At 39.9% G+C, this 20,967-nt stretch overlaps 1 protein-coding gene across 3 annotated transcripts; it reads left to right on the forward strand.

Moving 5' to 3' along the window:
• hdlbpa (high density lipoprotein binding protein a) lies at window positions 1–19,326 on the forward strand. Of its 3 annotated transcripts, none has more exons than XM_061030591.1 (27): window positions 1–135; window positions 3,440–3,511; window positions 6,233–6,345; window positions 6,435–6,607; window positions 8,500–8,715; window positions 8,806–9,012; window positions 9,096–9,311; window positions 9,413–9,619; window positions 9,727–9,834; window positions 9,927–10,031; window positions 11,820–11,898; window positions 12,084–12,223; window positions 12,314–12,418; window positions 12,512–12,625; window positions 13,097–13,183; window positions 13,273–13,404; window positions 13,501–13,719; window positions 14,132–14,353; window positions 14,460–14,678; window positions 14,807–15,109; window positions 15,258–15,362; window positions 15,456–15,590; window positions 15,882–16,025; window positions 16,248–16,427; window positions 17,460–17,576; window positions 17,666–17,806; window positions 17,893–19,326. In XM_061030591.1, the coding sequence occupies exons 3-27, from the start codon at window positions 6,270–6,272 to the stop codon at window positions 17,980–17,982; spliced, it is 3,840 nt and encodes a 1,279-aa protein (XP_060886574.1). In that variant the 5' UTR covers window positions 1–135; window positions 3,440–3,511; window positions 6,233–6,269; the 3' UTR covers window positions 17,983–19,326. The 3 variants fall into 3 exon arrangements, with proteins under 3 accessions (XP_060886574.1, XP_060886576.1, XP_060886575.1); XM_061030593.1 differs by having other exon boundaries at window positions 9,416–9,619; XM_061030592.1 differs by having other exon boundaries at window positions 43–135; window positions 3,407–3,511.
• Window positions 19,327–20,967: the final 1,641 nt, after the last annotated feature.

Raw genomic sequence — 20,967 nt, forward strand, 5'->3', positions numbered from 1 at the left:
CTCTGACGTGACGTCGGAGGATATGATTGGTGGGCGGCTCTGGTATATATCCGTCAGGCTTCAATCCCACCTTCTCGCCAGTGGAATTTCATCTCAGCTTCTGCACCTTCAGGGCAGACGAGTACATAAAAATAAGTAAGTCCCTCTCTGTTTTATCTTCAATACAAGCTACACTGCCTTTTCACATTACCTCTGCCTTTCATTTAAGTGTCAGCGTGGTGACTTGTTGGTGAGACAGCTTTTCTTGTGAGCCTTGAATGTGAAGTTACAGTATGTTCTGGCCTCCGTGTCATTTCTCCCCTGCTCAGCTGTATGCCTACGTGGACTTAGCGAGCTACTAGAACAAACTGTATGCTAACATGCTAGCTACGGCTGCAGCTCTACTTTTCTTACGACCCTGTTAGCGTTGACTCGATTGATATAAAAAACGAAACACGACCCATATTTATGTATGCATGCCTTCACTTCTTGAATCCACTGCTAGCTTACTGTAATGATCTGGCTTTAAGACACAGGCTGAAGTTGTGAGTAGACAGTCAGAGCTACACGTTAGCCGGAGAGCTACGTGTCACAGTCGTCAAAGTTTTTAGCGAGTTTGCTAACAAGCTACGCGGTGATTTAGAGATGTTACTGATGAACACAGCACTTTTTGCATAGCGGCACATCGATGTTAGTAAACATCCCACGTATTCAAACGTGACTGCCTGTTTTTTAAATGTTGGTTTGTCTCGACTTGGGTACATTTGAGTGGTTTTAGGCAGCACGACGGGAGAGCTAGCTCTTAACTGTGATGTGTCGGCTAGTTAATTAGATATCGTGTTTAGCTAGCACCCACTTAAACCAGAGATTTAAACCTTTAATCTGGGCTGTTTTCATGCGGCTGCTAACCTCAATGTTAGTGTTAACCAGCCTCCATTAGTATTCACCACCTCGTTGATTAGATAATATGACACTAATTTAATCAGGTTTCCACTGTTGATCATTTTCTGTGACAGGATTGTAAGGTGTTGATCACCTGGTTAAACACACAACTGCACCAATGACGTGGTGGTTTGTGCAAAACATCTTCACATCACTGTTGTGTAATTCACATTTTCTCTCTGTCAAATGCCTCCTGCTGCTTGTAGAAAAGTCTTACCTGTCAGTAGTTACCACATTGAAGTGTCTGTGCCAATACTGTTATACTAAATAATGCATTTGGACTAAATCTTCCTTTTTTCCACTTCCCACCTGCACAGCTGTCCCAAGAGTCAGCCTCTAGTTGATCACTTTAATGATCACCTACATATGATTACCTACATATATACATACATAGCACCTTTAATTTAATGTTTGCACTGCCTGTTATTTAATGTCTGTTTTTGATAACTCTGCTTTTTAAACATTGCTGTACATATATAAACAACACAACTTCAGAAGGTCAACACTTTTTTATTTTTTATATTCAGGTCTAATTTAATTACAGATTTTTTTTCCTCAACTGTTTTTAGGTTCTTGTTTAAATGACACATATATTTTTATCCCTGCACGGGTTATGTACATTTCTTGTATAAATCTATTTTTAATTGCACAGTTTAAGTTTGATTCATCTAGGGGTATTCTTTAATCTTTTTTTCCAGGTTAATATATATGTATGGGAGGGGGGGGGGGTTTATATGAAACATTTGTTACAAGTCATGTACGTCTTTGTAACCTGCTACTGGATGCTTTGAATTTCCCTCGGGATCAATAAAGTATCTATCTATCTATTAGTAGCTTTTTAGTCACCACCCTGAACATTAATATTATGTATTCATAAAGTGACCTAGTCTGATCATACACCCTCTACCAAACAGCTTAATTTGACTCTGTGCAACATCTTAAAGAGCTGTGAACTTGTGTAGGTCTGCACAATACATATCAATTAATAAGGTTGACCTCTTTAGTTTGTAATTTCCTGTTATTATTCTTAATTCTAATTTCTATTCACTGCCTTTAATCTGCTTGACTGTGTCTGCTTCACTGTTAAATTTTAACGCATGTGGCTGCCTGTCTATGTCTGTATTACTGTCAGTTTTTATGTCTATTTCACAGTGTTGTTGTATCATGTGTGTCATTACCTAAAAGCCTTACCAGGGAAAAGGACCGCAAATTAGATATGGCTAGAAGTCCTATATACATTGCACCAGATGCACTTTAATTAGATGCAACAATGTCTACTTGTATTGTCCCTGACAAATAATCTGATACATTAAATAAACAGTGTTATCGCAATATCAGCTTTCTCATCGCGAAGGTCTGAATTTATTGCAATAAGAAAAAATATTCTATGCAAACACTGCTTTGTCACTCAGCAATGTCTAAAACACTATTTTATGCAGTCAGATGAAACTCAAGCTAGGTACCAGCTGCCCTCAGAGTAATTGTTGCAAATTTAGTGGTTAAAAAATGATTAATTTATTTGGGTTATCAAGAAACATGCAATTACAGATTTATTAGTTTATTACCATTTATATCCTTATCATAATATTGAAAACTAGTATTGTGCATAAGTGTTATTTCTCATATAGTTATGGACTTAGATAAATAGATTTAAAGTTAAAAATAATTAGATTACGTTTGTAAGATTCAATGTTGATTTTCCATATTTAAGCATGTAGAAACACTGCATTTCTTTGGAATAACTTGCTTTAGAAGAAAGAGAAGATATTGTAGTGTCACTTTTGTCCTCTATCGTTCAGACTTACAGTGAACATAATGATGTGAAAGGACTTAATGATCCAGATTTTTCTTGGTATACACACTAATGTATTATCATACATGCTTTAATAATCACACCCTTTAAACACAGAGCACTCACTTCTGCCAGCTCTTGCATAAGGGAGCAATGGCCTGTTTACCTGCTTCACTCGCAGCCGCTTCATCAATTGCCAGCTTTGTCCTTCTGTCTGACAACTAGGCAGGGTCCAATTATAGAAACCAGATGTTTGTCAAGGCAGACCAAGCACCAGTGACACTTCATACTTGACTAGGTTTCAGTAATGCTCTTCTTTGCCTAGTATTTAATTAAATACTTCCTAATTTTTGGATAATTTCGGTTGTCTGCCATGACGGTCATCTCGTAGTGTTTTTCCTCCTGGTGTCTCTAAACTGGAACTATCAAGAAATATTCAATTACAGCTGAATCATTAGTTCAAGTTAAGCGCTGTGTTTGTTGTCTTGCATTAACAAATGATCTCTTTCTATAGAACTTGACATTACTGATATTTATTATGTATACTGTGTATTACGTACACAAAGTATTTCATTATATTAATTTTTGAGAAAACAGTTGTCTCCTTTGTGCAGACTTGAGCCTATAGTAGCCTTTCTGAGCTTGGCCTCCATCTTTGTTTGAAACTTAAACCATGTTTTTTTTTTTTTAAAGATTCAGCTGATCCCTTCTCTTTGTGGTCTCTAGGCAAAAGCTGGCAGGCTGACGGGAACTTGCTTCTTTACAGGACGGATTAACTGGTAACTGACCATTTAGCTGGTAAGTTCTGACAACTATTAGCATTGTGAGCAGTGACACTAATACCGTCTTAAGTAATTAGCAGCATACTGTTTTGTTCAGCACACAAACCACAGCTCGAAAATTGGCTTTGTATAACTGAAATATATGATTAGGATTTTGCAGGGAGAATCTTCTGCACTGTTGTTTGTGAAAATGTTTTAACATTTAGCGCAAGTCAATCTGGCCTTGTTCTTCGCTTGTTAACATTATGGCTGAAGTAAAGGTGTAAGATCTGTCAGAACAAAAGCCATGACATTAAAAACATCATTTATTTTGTCCCACAGTCTTGTGTAGCGATCACACATTGTTATTCATTGTAATTGGTCTAAAATTGAGACCATTTAAGTAAAGGGCTTCCATTAACTTAACAATAATAATAATACATTTTATTTATAAGTGCTTTTCAAAACACAATCATACATTAAAAGCTTGTTTAAAGAGGTGAGTTTTGAGAAGTGATTTGAAAGTTGGAGGGTCGGTGCAGTGTTGAATGTGTGTAGGGAGTGAGTTCCAGGGGGAGGGGGCAGCTATGGAGAAGGCTCTGTCCCCCTTAACTTAAGACTTGTTGACACATGGATATATTTTCCAGTACTTAACATTACGCCCACTTTGTAAATATATTTATATTAGCCCAAGCAGCAAGAAAAAAACGCCTTTTATGTATTCTAGCCTGTTTAAAAAACATTGAAAATCCTTAGTCATTACACTTAAAAACTATAGTTTACTCACTTTTTAATTAAGGAAGAAACTGAAGTTTAAATGAGTATACTGTAACCTGTTAAGTAATATAATGTAAGCGTGCCATTTGGTATGTGTGTCCTTGGCGTGTTCCCCCAGCTTGGGTGACAATCTGGGGACTGCATACCTCCAACACCTCAGTGATGATGTTTCAGTTTTGTCCACATTTCCAAAAGATGAAATCCATTAAGTACCATAATGAACAACTCTTCTGACAACACATTACATAACTTGTTTAAATCCTTATTTTGGGGGTTGGGTGGGGGTTTAAAATGCTAAATCATGCCAGTGTCTTACATAAAGGGTGTAAGTTGACTTAAACTGGCAACAGGATCTGCAAACAGTAATGAGTCCAGGGCAGCCTTAAGTTTATGAAGCCTGACAAGGAAGAGGCCACTGAAGGGGTTCACCAAAATGTGTAGGAGAGAGAGGAACAGCCTGCAACTGACCACCACCATCTTAAAAACTTTACATGAATGTCCTGCCATTGTTCCTTGAATGAGGGGAAAGTAGTATCAGCCAGCTCTGTGTGAGATCTCTGGGTTTGCTTTTCAGGCATTCAGATGAATTTCAGGCATGCTTGGGGGCAAAATCCACCCGAAAACTCTTCACATTCTTCTGCTCTTGTTGGCCAGAATTTAGGTTTCTCTGCCAGCCAGAAAAGCAGAGCAGTGACTCCTGATGTTGTATTAAGTTTCACTGACAATATTTATTTAACTCGGATATTACAATGTCTGTTTTTTCTCCTTTTTATAAACTGCATAGGTAGGAGAATTGGCTCTGTGGTTTATTTCTCACAGAGTTATTCTGGTTTAAAGATCCTACACAGGGTATCTGAGGTTCATGTTGGTGCTTTAATCCTCTCCAACACGGACATACAGAGGGGTCATCGGGGGAAAAATCCTCTTAACCTCAGAGTTCACTCACTTAGAAACGCTTCACAGAGAAGCACTGGATAAAGACAGTCGAACAGAAGTCAAACTGGTTTCTTCTGGATGACAAAATGTCCTTTAGCTGTCACCCTGCCCACACCAGTGTTTTCTTTGTGGTGCAAAGTATTATCTCTTTACTCACCACTCATCATCTCGGCACATATAAAAACAGTGCTGACAAGGTAGAGTGACAACAAGTGTGATTATCCTCTGAGGCACATGGTTTCTTTTGATAAAGGTAGATTAGATAATGGTTAAAATCCCAAAGTCCACCGACGATAAACTTGCATACCTGAGCATGTGACACTCTACCTTTCAAACATGGCTGTCTTTATCTATTATTAGCTATCATGATCAAAGTTAAATCATGAAGAAAATAAATATATAGTGATGACAATAAATAATCAAATCTTGAATGTATTTGTCTGTTTTGCCTAGAATTAAATTAACAAAATACAAATAGGACTGATGATGACTAATTGATTATCACATGGGAAGTTGCCTAATCAGTTTGGTAGTAGACATTCATAACCCCATGAATACATTTTTTGAAAAGTACTCAGCATATCATTGATTGACTTGGTAACAAATATTAAGTAGTTACCTAAAATATTGCACATTTACAACAGAATAAGAAAACATTTGTTGTTGTTGTTCTAACAAGTCCGTATGTTTGGTTGAACACTTCAAAATTCATCTGATCTGCTTTGTCGGGTGTTTCTGGGCTTGGTTTAATCACGTGATTGGCAGTGCTCATGAAGTAAACAAACAAGCTCACTGCTGTCAACTTTATTCTTATTGTTCTGTTTAGGTATGTGACATCATGTCTTCCTCATCCAGCCCTTTCAAATATAGATGAAGAAAGAAGAGGAAAAAAAAGCAAAAGTAGAAACCTCAAATATCTAAACTGCTCCACCTTCAGAAGAAAATATGACTGTTAGGATCCCTTCACTGATGATTGAGGAAATATCTTTTAGGGCTTTTACAAAGTATACTCTTTTTGTTTAACGGATATAAACTTTCTTTTCAGTGGCACTCTCGGACTCTGTTAACGTGGGATTTTGACCATGAGCTCAGTCGCTGTACTTACGCAGGAAAGCTTCAATGAGCACCGCAATGGGCTCATGCCAGAGCAGAGTGGTGGTGAGTACTTTTGGTTTTTAAGGCTTCGCTTGATTTGTAAGATTGCCATCACAAATTGGACTCAAATTCTTGTTCTTATTTTTTTATAGCTGTTGCTGGTGCGGCAGTAGCCACTGCTCCTGTTGAGGAGGAGGATGCCCTTCCTACCTACAAGGACGCCTTCCCACCTCTGCCTGAGAAGGCGGCCTCACCTGAGGGGACCCAGGAAACTGCTAACGCCTGGACCAAGATTCGTCCACTCAAGTCTTCTGTTATCACCCAGGTAGAACAGCTTCAAAGTTACTTCCACATATTGTTTGTTGAGTGTTTTCACATGCACCTCTTCAGGTGGTGTTATCATATTTTTACCCAGTATACCTTTCACCCTTTTCACCCTCCCACATAACTTATTTCAACATGTTCAATAGAAGGCTCGATCCAGATATTTGGATCTCTTCACTGGTCTTACAGACTTGCTGACTTTGCAAACTCGTTTTCTGCGATTGCTGAGGGCTGTCCAAAAGCAGTGTTTACCCAGTCCACATGGAGCCTTAGCAGGCTTTGTGCAGACTTTCAGAGAATGAGCTGGGGCTTGCAGATTTCATCAAACTTGACTGAATTCATTCCAAAACTTTCAATGCAATACAGACATGCAAGCTAATTTTTGATTTGCCAACTTCACAAAATGAATTTATGAATGTATAAAGTAATACTTTGTTAAAACATTATGTGAATCATGTGGGCCAGAAAAAATATTCAACCACATAAGTCAGATGAAGATGAATTTTCTTTAATGGTATTTAAAATGCATTTTTATTATTGTAGCTGTGAGAGCTTTGTCCCCAGTCCAGATGATTCACCGGATATGTGAAGGTGTAGAAGTGGCCGTAGTAGCAGGAAATATAAAATGTTCACTGCCATGTATAAGAAATGCAGTGTGTCTAATGTATTCCACCACAGTAAATAGAAGCCCTGTTGGTGGAGGAATTGATACGTCTGTCTGTCTGACGTGGTTTTCTCCGTGCTGGCGATTAGAGCCTAATGCCTCATCTCCCCACACAGGTGTTTCCAGTTAATCTGGCTGATTAGACCTCTGCTTAGGCTGGAGGAAGGCCGAGGTGTGATGGGGTATTATGGAAGGTCACCAAACTAGACATGCTAAGATTTAACTGGGAAGTGCTAGCAGATGTAAGCAAAGAATATAAATCATTTGAGCTGATATAGGAAAAGAAACACACAAAGTACAATCTGGTGAATACAAAGATTAAAGAAGTGTTAAACCCTTGTGTCTGATTAAATATATGAAATACTATTCTTCATCATAAGAAAACTTTTGGTTCATCATTTATTAAAAACAAATCTAAATGCATGGTTCCAGCATCAGAGTAATATTAAGTCTGAATCTGTGATCAGGTGTTTCAAGTTGGCTTGCTCCATTTTAATTTGGCACAAGAAAAATAAGTTTAACTGAGGCATACGTTGTACTAGAAATAATTTTTTTATGCACTACTCTGCTACATTAGATTAGTGTCACAATATTAATTCATGCTAATTAGAAGCATACTGGCTGCTTATTAGTCATTACATGCTTATTCTACATAACAATGATTTATAGTTAAGAGTTTGCCCTCAATACCCTCCTTATTTCTGCTTATTGATAGTGAGTTAGGAAGTTGTTGAACATGAATTATGATCTTAATGTGCTTTGCTTAGTATGGCCCTTTTTATAAGATCGAAGAAGGAAAAAAAGCCAAGTATCTACTCACCTGCGCGCTATCATTGGCTGGGGGTAAACACACCAGCTCCCCACCAGAAACGTCCTGAGTCAACCAAAAAAACACGAAAATCCAGGCAGAGGACCTCAGGACAGGGTCTCTGCAGACACAGTCACCACCACACATGTATAGGCCCATAAGTGATGGATGATGGAGTGGCATCACCTTTGTCTATATTTCATTTTTTTAGGGAAAAAGATACTGACTCCACCTTCCAACCTGCTTGCCTCTCAGTGAAACCTTAGTTTTATCTCCCTTCTTATCCTTTAATATGTTTTAGTGGCCAACCCAACAATTTGTTTGCATGCTGTATTCTTGTCTCAGAACAATTTCTGCCGGTATTATTACAGCGGTCTCAACTGTTAATTAATTTTCTATTTTGTTTGGCCACATGAAATAGGTTTTCCATGTTCCACTAGAGGAGCGCAAGTACAAGGACATCAACCAGTTTGGGGAAGGAGATCAAGCGAAGGTCTGCGTGGACATCATGCACAAGACCGGAGCCCATCTGGAACTCTCCTTGGCTAAAGATCAGGGTCTCTCCATCATGGTGTCTGGAAAGCTGGATGCTGTGATGAAGGCCCGTAAGGAGATTGTGTCCCGACTGCAGACTCAGGTCAGGAACTCTCTTATCTTGATCTGATTAGAAATGTGTAAGGTATCATGAGCTGCAAAGATTTCTGACTGTACATTTTGACCCTTAAAGGCCTCAGCTACTGTTGCCATCCCCAAAGAGCACCATCGTTTTGTCATCGGAAAGAACGGGGAGAAGCTTCAGGAGCTGGAGCTAAAGACCGCCACCAAAATCCAGATCCCACGACCTGACGACCCCAGCAACCAGATCAAGATCTCTGGTACCAAGGAGGGCCTGGAGAAGGCCAAGCATGAGATCCTGCTGATCTCTGCTGAACAGGTAGTGTGGCTCCCCAAGCAGATGGACAAGCAGCTGTTTCACTGAGGTTTGCCCCATGAGTTACAAATGTTCTACTTTTTTAGGACAAGCGTGCTGTGGAAAGGGTAAACATCGACAAGGTGTATCACCCCTTCATCACCGGCCCCTTCAATAAAGTTGTTGGAGAGATGATGGCGGAGACCGGTGCCCGCATTAATGTCCCCCCTCCGAGTGTGAACAAGACCGAGATTGTCATCACTGGGGAGAAGGAGCAGGTGGCCCTTGCTGTGGCTTTGATCAAGAAGATTGCTGAAGAGAAGGTAGGATTCTTCCAAGTTTTAAATAGGAAAGTTTGTGTTTGAGCTTAAGGCTAATTCTTAAAGGTTTGTTGTCCCTGATTAACACCCCCTGCCTGTTTCAGAAGAAGAGTGCCACCACCATCGCAGTGGAGGTGAAGAAGTCTCAGCACAAGTATGTGATCGGCCCCAAGGGAAACACCCTGCAGGAGATCCTGGAGAAAACTGGTGTCTCAGTTGAAATCCCACCATCTGACAGCAGCTCAGAAACTGTCATCCTTCGTGGGGAGCCAGACCGTCTGGGTCAGGCCCTCACTGAAGTTTATGCCAAGGTGTGAATTTTTACAAATAAAAATAAAAATCCCTTTATTATAACCATGGTTACCTTTTTATAAAAATGTAATGAGGCCTTACTTAAAGAGCATGTTTCCTTTGGCAGGCAAACAGCTACACTGTTTCCTCGGTCACAGCTCCTTCTTGGCTTCATCGTTTCATTATTGGCAAGAAGGGGCAGAACTTGGCCAAGATTACTCAACAAATGCCCAAGGTTAGTTAAATGATGAATTTCTTCACCATAATACTTTAAATCCCCCTTTTTAAATTACACTTTGTAACTTTTTTTGTGTCTTTTGCACACAGGTGCACATCGAGTTCACCGAGGGAGAGGATAAGATCACCCTGGAGGGTCCCACCAAAGACGTGCAGATGGTGCAGGGCCAGATTGAAGTCATTGTTACAGATTTGGTGAGTGTAAAACATTTTTGGTACTCATTAGTTACCCAGACCAAAATGGTGTCTCCTCTGTCGTTATTGTTTGTTATATATAAAGATATTGTAAAAGGAGGCCTTAAAGTTGAATAGCTTTGAATTGGTGTAGCTGCAGACTTGATGCTTTATCCTACACCGTAGCCTTATGTGCAGCTCCTCAGAAATGTAATGACAAATCAGAGAGCTGCAGACAACAACAACTGTGATTGTCTGCCTTTGCATAGCTATCTGCCTCATAGCTATGCATTGAAACTGCAAGCACACTGTGTTTAAAGGCTCATTTGTTATTCGCTGTTCTTAACTAAACTCTACTGTTTGCTTATCTCAGTGTCTGTCAGTGTATTCTGTTTGCATGGTTTCTGCATACTTTTACATTTCAATGAAAGTTATTCAACAATCATCAACTCCAACACAGAGTTTGCGCTAGACTTTCTTGTTGCCTCTCATTTTGACGGACAGGGTCGTAAAATTTCTGTCATAATCTATAATGATCCCTCATTTTCATTTCATATGTTTTTATGACAATAAGACATTGCCTACTTATTTATTAACTATTTATTTTAGCACTTGATTATAGAAACAAGTCGATCACACGTTACAATTACTTTGCAGAACAATTTTAGGGTGCACTCACACTAGGAAAGTTGTCCCATACCGTGCTTAAGCACGATTGTCCACATTCCACCGCCGGCCTGCACTCACGCTGCTCCAGGACTAACCGGGCCTTAGCACAGTCATTTCGTTATAACGTCGTAATATAACACATGCATGGCTTTACGGAATTATGAGGCGTACTTAGTTTACAAGACAGGCAGGCTCAAGCATGCTACTTTACTGACTGAGTCTTATTTTGAGTCATTTTAGTCAGATACAGCCATAAAACTGAACTGTACCGGGGCGCTGGTGGCGCAGTGGTTAGTGCGCCATGTATGCAGGCTGTGGTCCTCCAAGCGGGCGGCTCAGGTTCGGATCCAGCCTGTGGCTCCTTTCCCGCATGTCATTCCCCATACTCTCTCTCTCCCTGATTTCCAGCTCTATCCACTGTCCTAACGCTCCATTAAAGGCACAAAAAGCCCAAAAACAAATCTTAAAAAAAAAACAAAAAAAAACTGAACTGTACCGTGCCGAAGCACACCAGATATATAGCATGGTTAAGCTATTACAAGCTTAGACAACCATGCCATGCGCATGAGGTCAGATAGCCTACAGGACAAAACAGTAACTAATTAATTATGCACACTCGCCCCCAAGTGGACTGGGAGGTCTACTGCAGGTGCTTTACATGTGGTTAATGACAGTGCAGTGTGAGAATTAGAAAGGAGCGCTGGACACCCGGTAATTGTAATCCGTCAAAATGACAGACAGCCTTCAGATTTTTTCATCATTGTTAAAAAAAATTCCGTCAATGACGAAAAATATTCGGTTAACTTGACCTCTGCTCCAACAGGGTACAGGGCTTTTCAGGGTACAGGATGATTTATAAACTTATAAACTAATAGAAGAAATGTAACAGGGGTAGGGATATATACGTTTTTACTTCTTCCTACTTCCTTTGTCAGTTGCCTTTTGTTTAAAGTTCGTTAAGAAGAATGCTTTCAACAATGAAGGCTACAGTTTAGACTCCTTGAAGATCTAATGCAGAAGTTGAAATCAGGCTTGAGGTTTAATATAAGATGATGATTTGATTTTGGTAAATGACTTTTAAGAACACAATGCACTCCATTTTCCAATGATATTCATGTTTTGTGTTCTTTCTCCTCAAAGGTAAGCCGTATGGACTACACTGAGATCAGCGTTGATCCCAAATTCCACAGACATCTGATTGGAAAAGGAGGTGTTAACAGTAAGTATCGTGTTAACATTAAAAACTTATTATTGAAGTTCATCATGCAACATAATCTGAATCATACATTTCATGATAATTGCCCTCTGTTATAATCACAGTCCTAGTTCTTCACTGATTTCAGTTCCTTGAAGGCACAAGATTACTGTTATAATAAAAGTATGTATTGATTTTTTTATTTATAGTTAACCGCATCAAAGAGCTGCACAAGGTGACTGTCCGTATCCCTCCTGACAACGAGAAGAGCAACCTGATCCGTATTGAGGGGGATCCCCAGGGTGTGCAGGAAGCCAAGAAGGAGCTGCTCGAGCTGGCGTCACGCATGGTAAGTTCTCGCTGGAGTTTTACAGACGAGATGCTGGCATGGGGAACTGAGTGTGCCATTGTTAATTATACTTTCTATTTTTTCTTGCAGGAGAATGAGCGTACAAAGGACCTGATCATTGAACAGCGTTTTCATAGAGCCATCATTGGCCAAAAAGGGGAGAAGATAAAAGAAGTGCGCGACAAATTCCCAGAGGTCAGTTGGAAACTGTCTGTGCTGCTGGTATATTATTGGTGATGGTTTGTCTGTACTAAATTTAATCTATCAACCCTTATCATTACTTTCCAGGTCATTATCAACTTCCCTGACCCGGCACAGAAAAGTGACATCGTTCAGTTTAGAGGCCCACGAACTGAGGTGGAAAAATGTGCAAAGTTCATGCAGAAGCTAGTGGCTGAAATGGTAAATATTTTACGTCTAAATTTGTGTGTTTTCTAATGTAGCAATATGCATAGGCAAATGATTTTAATAAACAAGAATCAAGATTTGTATTTGTCACATGCTCTTACATATGTGCAGTGAAATGTAATGACTGTTTTGCAAGGCCATGCAATAAAAACACTCAAATATTATATAAGAACATGTGTACAGTAAAATGTAGAAATATATAATTTAAAAGAGAAATGTAAAGGATATTAAAATGTAAAGTGTCACTGTGCAGAGTGTGAATGTGTGGTGCGTGCGCATCATGTAAGTTACAGTCACAAGTTCCATCGTGTGTTATGTTGATGAGGTGCTATGTTTTGACCTGAGAATGGCAGAGTTAACAATCCTGAGTCTAAACCAGATAAACTTATCTGATAATAATAAAATACTGATTTGGCATCCTTGCCTACTTTTGAGTGTTAACTTTCCCTGATTCTCTTTTGTCAGGCGGAGAACAGCTTTTCTGTCTCTGTGCCCATCTTCAAGCAGTTCCACAGAAACATAATTGGAAAAGGAGGATCAAATATCAAGAAGGTAAGGTTTATTAGGGTAAATTAACAAGTTATGTCTTCGGGCTGTGAGACATCCATTTGACCGATTTTTTTTTTTTTTTTTTTTTCTAGATTCGTGAGGAAACTAACACAAAAATTGACCTGCCTGCTGAGAACAGCAACTCTGAGATGATTGTCATCATTGGAAAGAAGGCAAACTGCGAGGCTGCAAGAAATCGCATCTTGGCCATTCAGAAGGAGCTGGTAAGAGCCTGCATTCATATGTACTATTTTCTCCAAGGTTTGGCAGATGGATCTAAATCTTGTACATATGCTGAGTTAATATCGCTTTGTACACAGGCAAACATCTCTGAGTTGGAGGTTTCCATCCCCTCTAAGCTGCACAACTCCCTGATTGGGACAAAGGGCCGTTTTGTGCGCTCGATCATGGAGGAGTGTGGCGGCGTGCACATCCACTTCCCCACTGAGGGCTCAGGGATTGATAAGGTCACCATCCGAGGCCCCGTAGAGGAGGTGGAGAAAGCCAAGCAGCAGCTGCTCGCCTTGGCAGAGGAGAAGGTTTGTGTAAAAGTCACTAATGATGATAAAAATGAACTTCTGCTGACCTCGCTAAACTGGCAGCCATTTGACAGGACATAGAGGGAGGGCAAAAAATGAAAAGAGCTGCTTCTGTAGCTCAGTGGTTGTACATAACCACATGCTGAGAACTTCTTTCGACTGTCAGAATGTAAACTGCACGCTTTTTGCATAGCTGCTGTCTTGTACATAGGGGAAATTTGTTTTGCTTCCCTCAAGATTAAATGATATTAAGCCCATTAAAACTTAAAATGACGTTTTTTGTTTTTTTTAAAATTCAGCTTGGAGTGATTTTCCATGTCTTTGAAATTATAGACCATCTTCTGTGCTTACCATTTTTATTAACGTTGACTAGTTATACATGTAACATATTTCTGAAATGCCTTTTCTACAGCAAACTAAGAGTCACACTGCCGAGCTGCGTGCAAAGCCAGAATACCACAAGTTCCTCATTGGGAAAGGTGGTGGAAACATCCGTAAGGTTCGTGATAGCACCGGGGCCAGGATCATCTTCCCCACCGCCGAGGACAAAGACCAGGAACTCATCACTGTGATCGGTACTGAGGAAGCAGTGCGGGAGGCCCAGAAGGAGCTGGAGGAACTCATTAAGAGCTTGGTAAGCCCCTTGATATTAGTTTTATAAGCAATAACACAATAAGATGGATTGGACATTTGCCTCTTTCACTGTCCGAGTATTCAACATATTTACCCTCTGCTTACAGGACAACGTGGTAGAGGACACTATGACTGTTGATCCAAAGCACCATCGTTACTTTGTGTCTCGACGTGGCCAAGTCCTTCGGGACCTTGCTGATGAGTATGGAGGTGTGATGGTGAGCTTCCCTCGCACAGGTTCTCAGAGTGAAAAGGTCACCCTCAAAGGAGCCAAAGAATGTGTGGAAGCAGCCAAAAAGCGCATGCAGGAGATTGTTGAGGACTTGGTAAGTAGATGCATGTTTCTGCTTTGTGAAGTAGATTTTTAATTATTTTTTTTGTTTTTTCTGGACATCAGCTTCAAATTTAACCAATTTCCCTTTTTTCTCTCCCATTTGAACGTTCTCATTTCCAGGATGCTCAAGTGACGATTGAGTGTGTGATTGCTCAGAAGTTCCACCGCTCTATCATGGGTCCCAAAGGCTCAAGGATCCAGCAGATCACCAGAGATCACAGTGTACAGATTAAGTTCCCAGAGCGTGAGGATCCACAAGGTAAACAAGAGTCAGCACCTCCTGCAGAGGCCCCCGTTCAGGAGAATGGAGAAGCTAACGGTGAAGTGAAGGAACCTGTTGATCCAAATGCACCCAAAAAGTGCGACGTTATCGTGATTTCTGGACGCAAAGAGCGCTGTGAAGCTGCTGTTGAGTCTTTGAAGGTTAGTGTTTTTGTATTCACATGGCTGTTTGTTATCGTTGGAGGTCCTTTTTGGAAAGTGACATTGGCTAAAATGAATGTATTGTAACAGAGCATAATATAAGTGGCCCAAACTATCGTCTTGATCCTCATCTGTCTTCTTTCCTCAGGCCTTGGTTCCTGTGACTATTGAGGTAGAAGTGCCTTTTGAGCTTCATCGCTACATCATTGGACAGAAAGGAAGTGGAATTCGCAAGATGATGGATGAATTTGAGGTATGTGTCATACACACTCCGTGTTGCCAAAGGGGTACACAAGCTTTTCGATTCGGCTGCTAACTATATGATGATATCATGTTTTTCCTCCAGGTTAATATTCAAGTGCCTGCTCCTGACCAGCAGTCTGATAAAATCGCCATCACCGGTTTGGCCAACCACCTTGATCGCGCCAAAGAGGGCCTCTTGGACCGTGTCAAAGAATTGCAGGCCGATCAGGAAGATCGGGTTAGTATTATTTTCAGACTTGGATGTATCCATCAACTTTCCTATGAGGGAAAGGGGAGGGGAGTCTTTGTTAGTTGTTGAAGCAGTGTTTATGATTCACATACAATCCTGAGGCAGTTAAGCTATCTTTAAGATTACCTGTAAGGCCATCACACACACTATAACCTTGGAGGAGAAGACAATTTAATTATTAACTTTTCACAGCAATTGTAGCAGGAGTAGGAATTAGTTCAAGTGTCAAAAGCGCTCAATTTCTAATCCAGAGAATCATTTACATCGCCCCCACTGCAGGCACTAAGGAGCTTCAAGCTGACCATCACTGTGGATCCCAAGTATCACCCCAAAATCATCGGCCGCAAGGGGGCCATTATTACAAACATCCGCACTGAGCATGATGTTAACATCCAGTTCCCAGAGAAGAATGATGAAAACCAGGTATGGTGCTTTTGCAGAACCTATTATATTAAAAAAATAATGGTAATAAGTGTATGTTCAGCATCAGTACAGCAGGTGGTGCTAAATATCTTCTTTATGTACCGGTAACTAGTGTCCCCTTGTGGTAACCATAATTGAGCTAGCTATTGTCATAGAAGCTATAGCAGAATAGATTTTTGTTAAAGAATAAATGAGATAAATGTTTCTGCTGTTTGTCCACAGGATCAGATAACTATTACAGGGTATGAGCACAAAGCCATAGCAGCACGAGATGCCATCCAGGCTATTGTTGATGAGCTTGAAGAGATGATCTCTGAGGACATCACCCTGGACAGCAGGGTCCATGCCCGCATCATAGGAGCCCGCGGCAAGGGCATCCGCAAGATCATGGACGAGTTTAAGGTGAGGCTACAGGCCAGGATGGGATATAAACTAGAGTAAGACACACCAGAGAAAGCCTGCTTCACAACAGTGTACCTGTCACCCCTTACAGCTCTTATGTACAACTTAAAAAGATCCTCTTTAATTTTGCACATAAAAGGAATTAACAAATAAGTAGTTTGGAATGTCAGTTTTCAGTACAATTAAGTTTCTGACTGTTTACTGAGGTCCATGCGCTCGACCAAAGTTAGAATCTGAACATAATCATATCGATTGGCCATAAAGAACAACCAGGACCAACAGCACATTTCTGCCCCGTTTGAACAGTGCTGGACATAATTTCTGTTCTCTCCTAAAGTCTGCCTGCTTGGACAGAACAGAGGGTCAGTTCACTGAAATCAATATTGTTTTTTTCCTTCCCCCCTTGTGGTATTTGGCCATTCAACAAATATCTGATTTGTTTTCCTATCAGCCCTTATGTTTCTAATTTATCGTTCAGATTATTGGATTATACAAATTAAAAATGGTAGATTGAAAACTTTAGACTAATGCAGATTTATTAGTCCTACGTCTTCAGTTTCTCTATCTTTAAAGAAAAGACTAATGCAGATAAGTGGCATTCCTCTCTCATGCACTTTCAGAATGTATGATGTAGTTCACATCAACTCAAGTTTATTTGGAGTTTTCCATTGCAAATTTTTGGTTCAGACTGGTCCATCGTGGGCTATAGATGACTCCCAACTAGCACTGGTTCAATGGATGGGGATTATAATTCCATGTGATGTCTAGTTGTTACAGCCAGACTTGAATTTACTTTGCAACAGGCTTTTTCTTAATTTCTGTAGGTGTTCAAGATAAACTGCAGGGTTAGAGCTATGGTAACCCTGCTCTGTATGACAGGTCAAGATAATAATAAGCCTTAGCAGGGATCTTGAGCGGTTAACATGCATGCTTTTAATGGAAAAAACTTGTGCTGTATTTGTCCCCTTATTAGTTTTTCTTGTCACTTTGAGTATCCAGTATTTGACATGACTTGGTATCTATCTCTTTTAGGTTGATCTCAGGTTCCCCCAGAGCGGGGCTGCAGACATGAACATTGTGACAGTCACAGGTCGCCCTGAACTTGTGGATGAAGCCATCGATCACCTGCTTAACCTGGAAGAGGAATTTGTAAGCTTCCTGCATTCTAAAAATGTTAATTGTTTGCATTTGCAGGTGTTAAAATGCATTTGACGTTAACCATTTCCCTATATTCCCAGTTGGCAGATGTTGTGGAGAATGAGGCAAAGATGGCCTACATGAGACCTCATGGGGGTAGTGCTTCCTCCATGGATGAACAACGTGGACCATCCAAAGGCTTTGTGGTGAGGGAGGCTCCCTGGGCCACTGGCAATGAGAAGGTGAGTTTTTACCCACAAGCCTTAGACTGTTTGAAACGAGAATTGGTCGCACCTTCCTTTCTTAATCTCCTTTTCTTCCACTTTAGGCCCCTGATATGAGCAGCTCAGAAGATTTCCCCAGCTTTGGCGCCCCAGTGGCAACCAAGTCCTCTCCCTGGGGACCCAAGCGCTTCTAAGCCGTGCTGCTACAGATGGGCCTGAAGTGAACCGGACACAATCTTCCCCTTCATTGTTCCTTCTCCTGACCTGGACTGACCGCTGACCCTAAAGTCTTCAGTTCTGAGAACGTCATCCTTCTCTGTGTACTTAACCCGGTCTGCGCCTGCAGAGTCATCAGTCTAAAAGTGCTTTCAGATACTGTAATTGACTTGTGAGCTTCGTATCTGCATTAAAGAAACTGTCCTACGCTTAAAAAAAAAAAAAAAGAAAAGAAAATGTGACAGATGTTGCGGTTAAGTCTCCAGTCTGTACAAGACTGACATTTATGTGTTGATTAGACCTGACATTTCATTGTGGTTTGAACTGTTATACCAAATTTAAAGGTGGCCAGACATCTGTTTTTTTCGAGCTGCCCTTATCTTAGTTGCCTTCGCAGGGTGGGGGGAAAGGGATTTAATTACTGCTGGTGACATGTCCAGACATGATGCCTGACCATCGAGGGGCCAGCTGTTTCAGTAACCCACCCCCTTCCTGCTTTTACTCATGTAGCTGAGTGAAATTTGTCAGTCTTTAGCCCTCAGGCTCTCTGTAGTGGTTGTCCTCTGTCACATCTTTCCATTTGCTTAGCTGTGCTTTTGTGGATATGGTCATGTAGTGGCACGTACCTTGTAGCCTTATGAAATGGTATACTTAACTAAGGGGGGGGGAGCGGTTTCAGCCACTGCAGAATGGCAACACATTCAAACTGCCAGATGCTTGGAGATCATGCCAGAACTAAACGTCTTACAACACTAGGCCGAGAGCTCCAACGTATCAAACCTCACACTAACTATCGAATGAACTCTTTTGACATTCAAAAGTAAAATCACTCTACAAAAAATAATGACTGTGCGTTTATGAGCAAAACAGCAGACCATCTTGTGCCAACTATCTGTCTAGTGATGTCCTGTTTCTCATCCTCTGTATCGGGTCAGTGTCCAGTCCCTTTGTCTTCCAGTTGCTATGCAGATTGTTCTGTTACATAGCAATGGCCCTTTTTATCAGCCTTACAACTAGAAAGATACAAACCAGATAGGGATGATGTCTAGGTGCATTTTAAATGGACAGCTGGAGGGTACATTAAATGTTCCTTTAAAAGCTCTGGGAACATCAATGGCCCCCTAGTTACTGTAATTAGTTTAATTTGCCAGAGGAGTGCAGATTTAGCTTGCTAGCTGCTTTTCAACATCTAGCATCAGTCTACCTTGGTTTATATCTTCCTAGCATTGAATGAAAGATTATGCAAATACCATTGAAGTGAACGTTTATGGATGACACTGGAAAAGAAATTGTCCAAAAAGTCAATAAAAATTGAAAATCTCTTTTGCTGTGTATCTGAGTCTTTTGTAAATAATGTATTCACCTATGTATGATGCTATCTTAATGAATCTTAAGTATATTAAGTATTTGGCTTAATAGCAGCTGGAGTTTGATACTGTTGAAATAGTTTGTATTACAGTCTTTATACTTCTTGGCCACAGTGTGGTGCTAGAGGAGAGGTCATTATGATAGTTAGTAGTTATATTAATATAAGGTTAGGGTATAATATTCCATGTCCACGGATAATCTATTGTAATAAGTGATTGGATTACAATTGCTAAATTACTGTATTTATAATGTATCTTAATGAGTCTGTGATTGATTTTAATTTCACAAAGAACAGTAAAGAAGGTGAGACATTGAGTGAAAAGTGTTTTACTTTTGGCTGATTGTAGTGTTTTCTACATTTGAAACAGCTAGAGAAGGTTAAGGCTTTTAGTGAAAGAAAGCACAACACTTTGATTCAACCTATTGATTGTAAAGTATGGTAATAGTTATCACTCACACATCTTTGCGTAAAGTGAAATTACTGCATTGTAAAAGTGCTGCCCAAAAGGGTCTTTATCTTGAACCACAAGAGAAGTATCACCCCCAACACCAATTCTTGAGATAAAATGTTGAAATTATGGAAAAAAACGAGGAAGCCAAGGAGACAATTTGAAAGTGGAACATGAATCTACTCAAATTTAATAGCAGTATTTTTTATTTTATTTTTATTTTTTACCTGAGATGGGAATGTATAAAGACCTCATTGGTTCACCCGAATTCAAAAGGAGGGGTGTAATATGGATTTATAGAGGTGACCTTATATTTTTATGATATAGCCTAATGCCTGCTATAAACAACTACATAACATTTTTATGGGAATTGTGTCATTAGTATTGAGGTATTTTGTGAATGCCTTAGGCGCCTATGGGTGGTAATATTGGTAACAAATAATCCAGTCTACAACCATTTTGATGGCGGTGTAATGCCTAGAAATGCATCTCTGTTGAGAATTTCATGCATCTTACAGGACAATTCAAAATACGGCACAGTTTAATAAACTGCACTATTTTTCGTCCACCATTAAAATACTATGCTGCCATATTTTGCATCCACCCTTAATTTCCTCTTCAGACACTTTAGAATCAAACTTGAAGATAACCCTTGTGCCTTCTGAGGTGAGTCTGAAGAGACCTCACAGTACTTGTTTGTATTGTGTCCTGTGTCTCAAAGATTTTCGGTCAACATAAAAAGTTGTTATATCGCTTACAATTAATGCTATTTCATCTTTTGATACTTACAGCATTCTCTGTTATATGGATAATCTAAACCCTTCTATTGCTGACATGATACATGTTATCTGACTTATGACAAAATGTAATATTCACTGTAGTATGTGGAGAAACAGCAAACCCTCATATGACTGGTTCATAAATTATTTCAAATAATTGTTCTTATGTATGTATGTAAATGAAATCCAGCAGGATTGACTCCTCGACATTTTTATTCTGGCCCTCATCTTTTGTATGTTTTTGTTCTTGCTCCAGGTTCTTGTCTGATTTCATTTGCCTGATGTATAATAGTTGAATTATATATATATATATATATATATATATATATATATATATATATATATATATATGTACAATCCCCTCCCT

The sequence above is a fragment of the Labrus mixtus genome, chromosome 3 (assembly GCF_963584025.1).
Source record: "Labrus mixtus chromosome 3, fLabMix1.1, whole genome shotgun sequence".
NCBI lineage: Eukaryota > Metazoa > Chordata > Actinopteri > Labriformes > Labridae > Labrus > Labrus mixtus.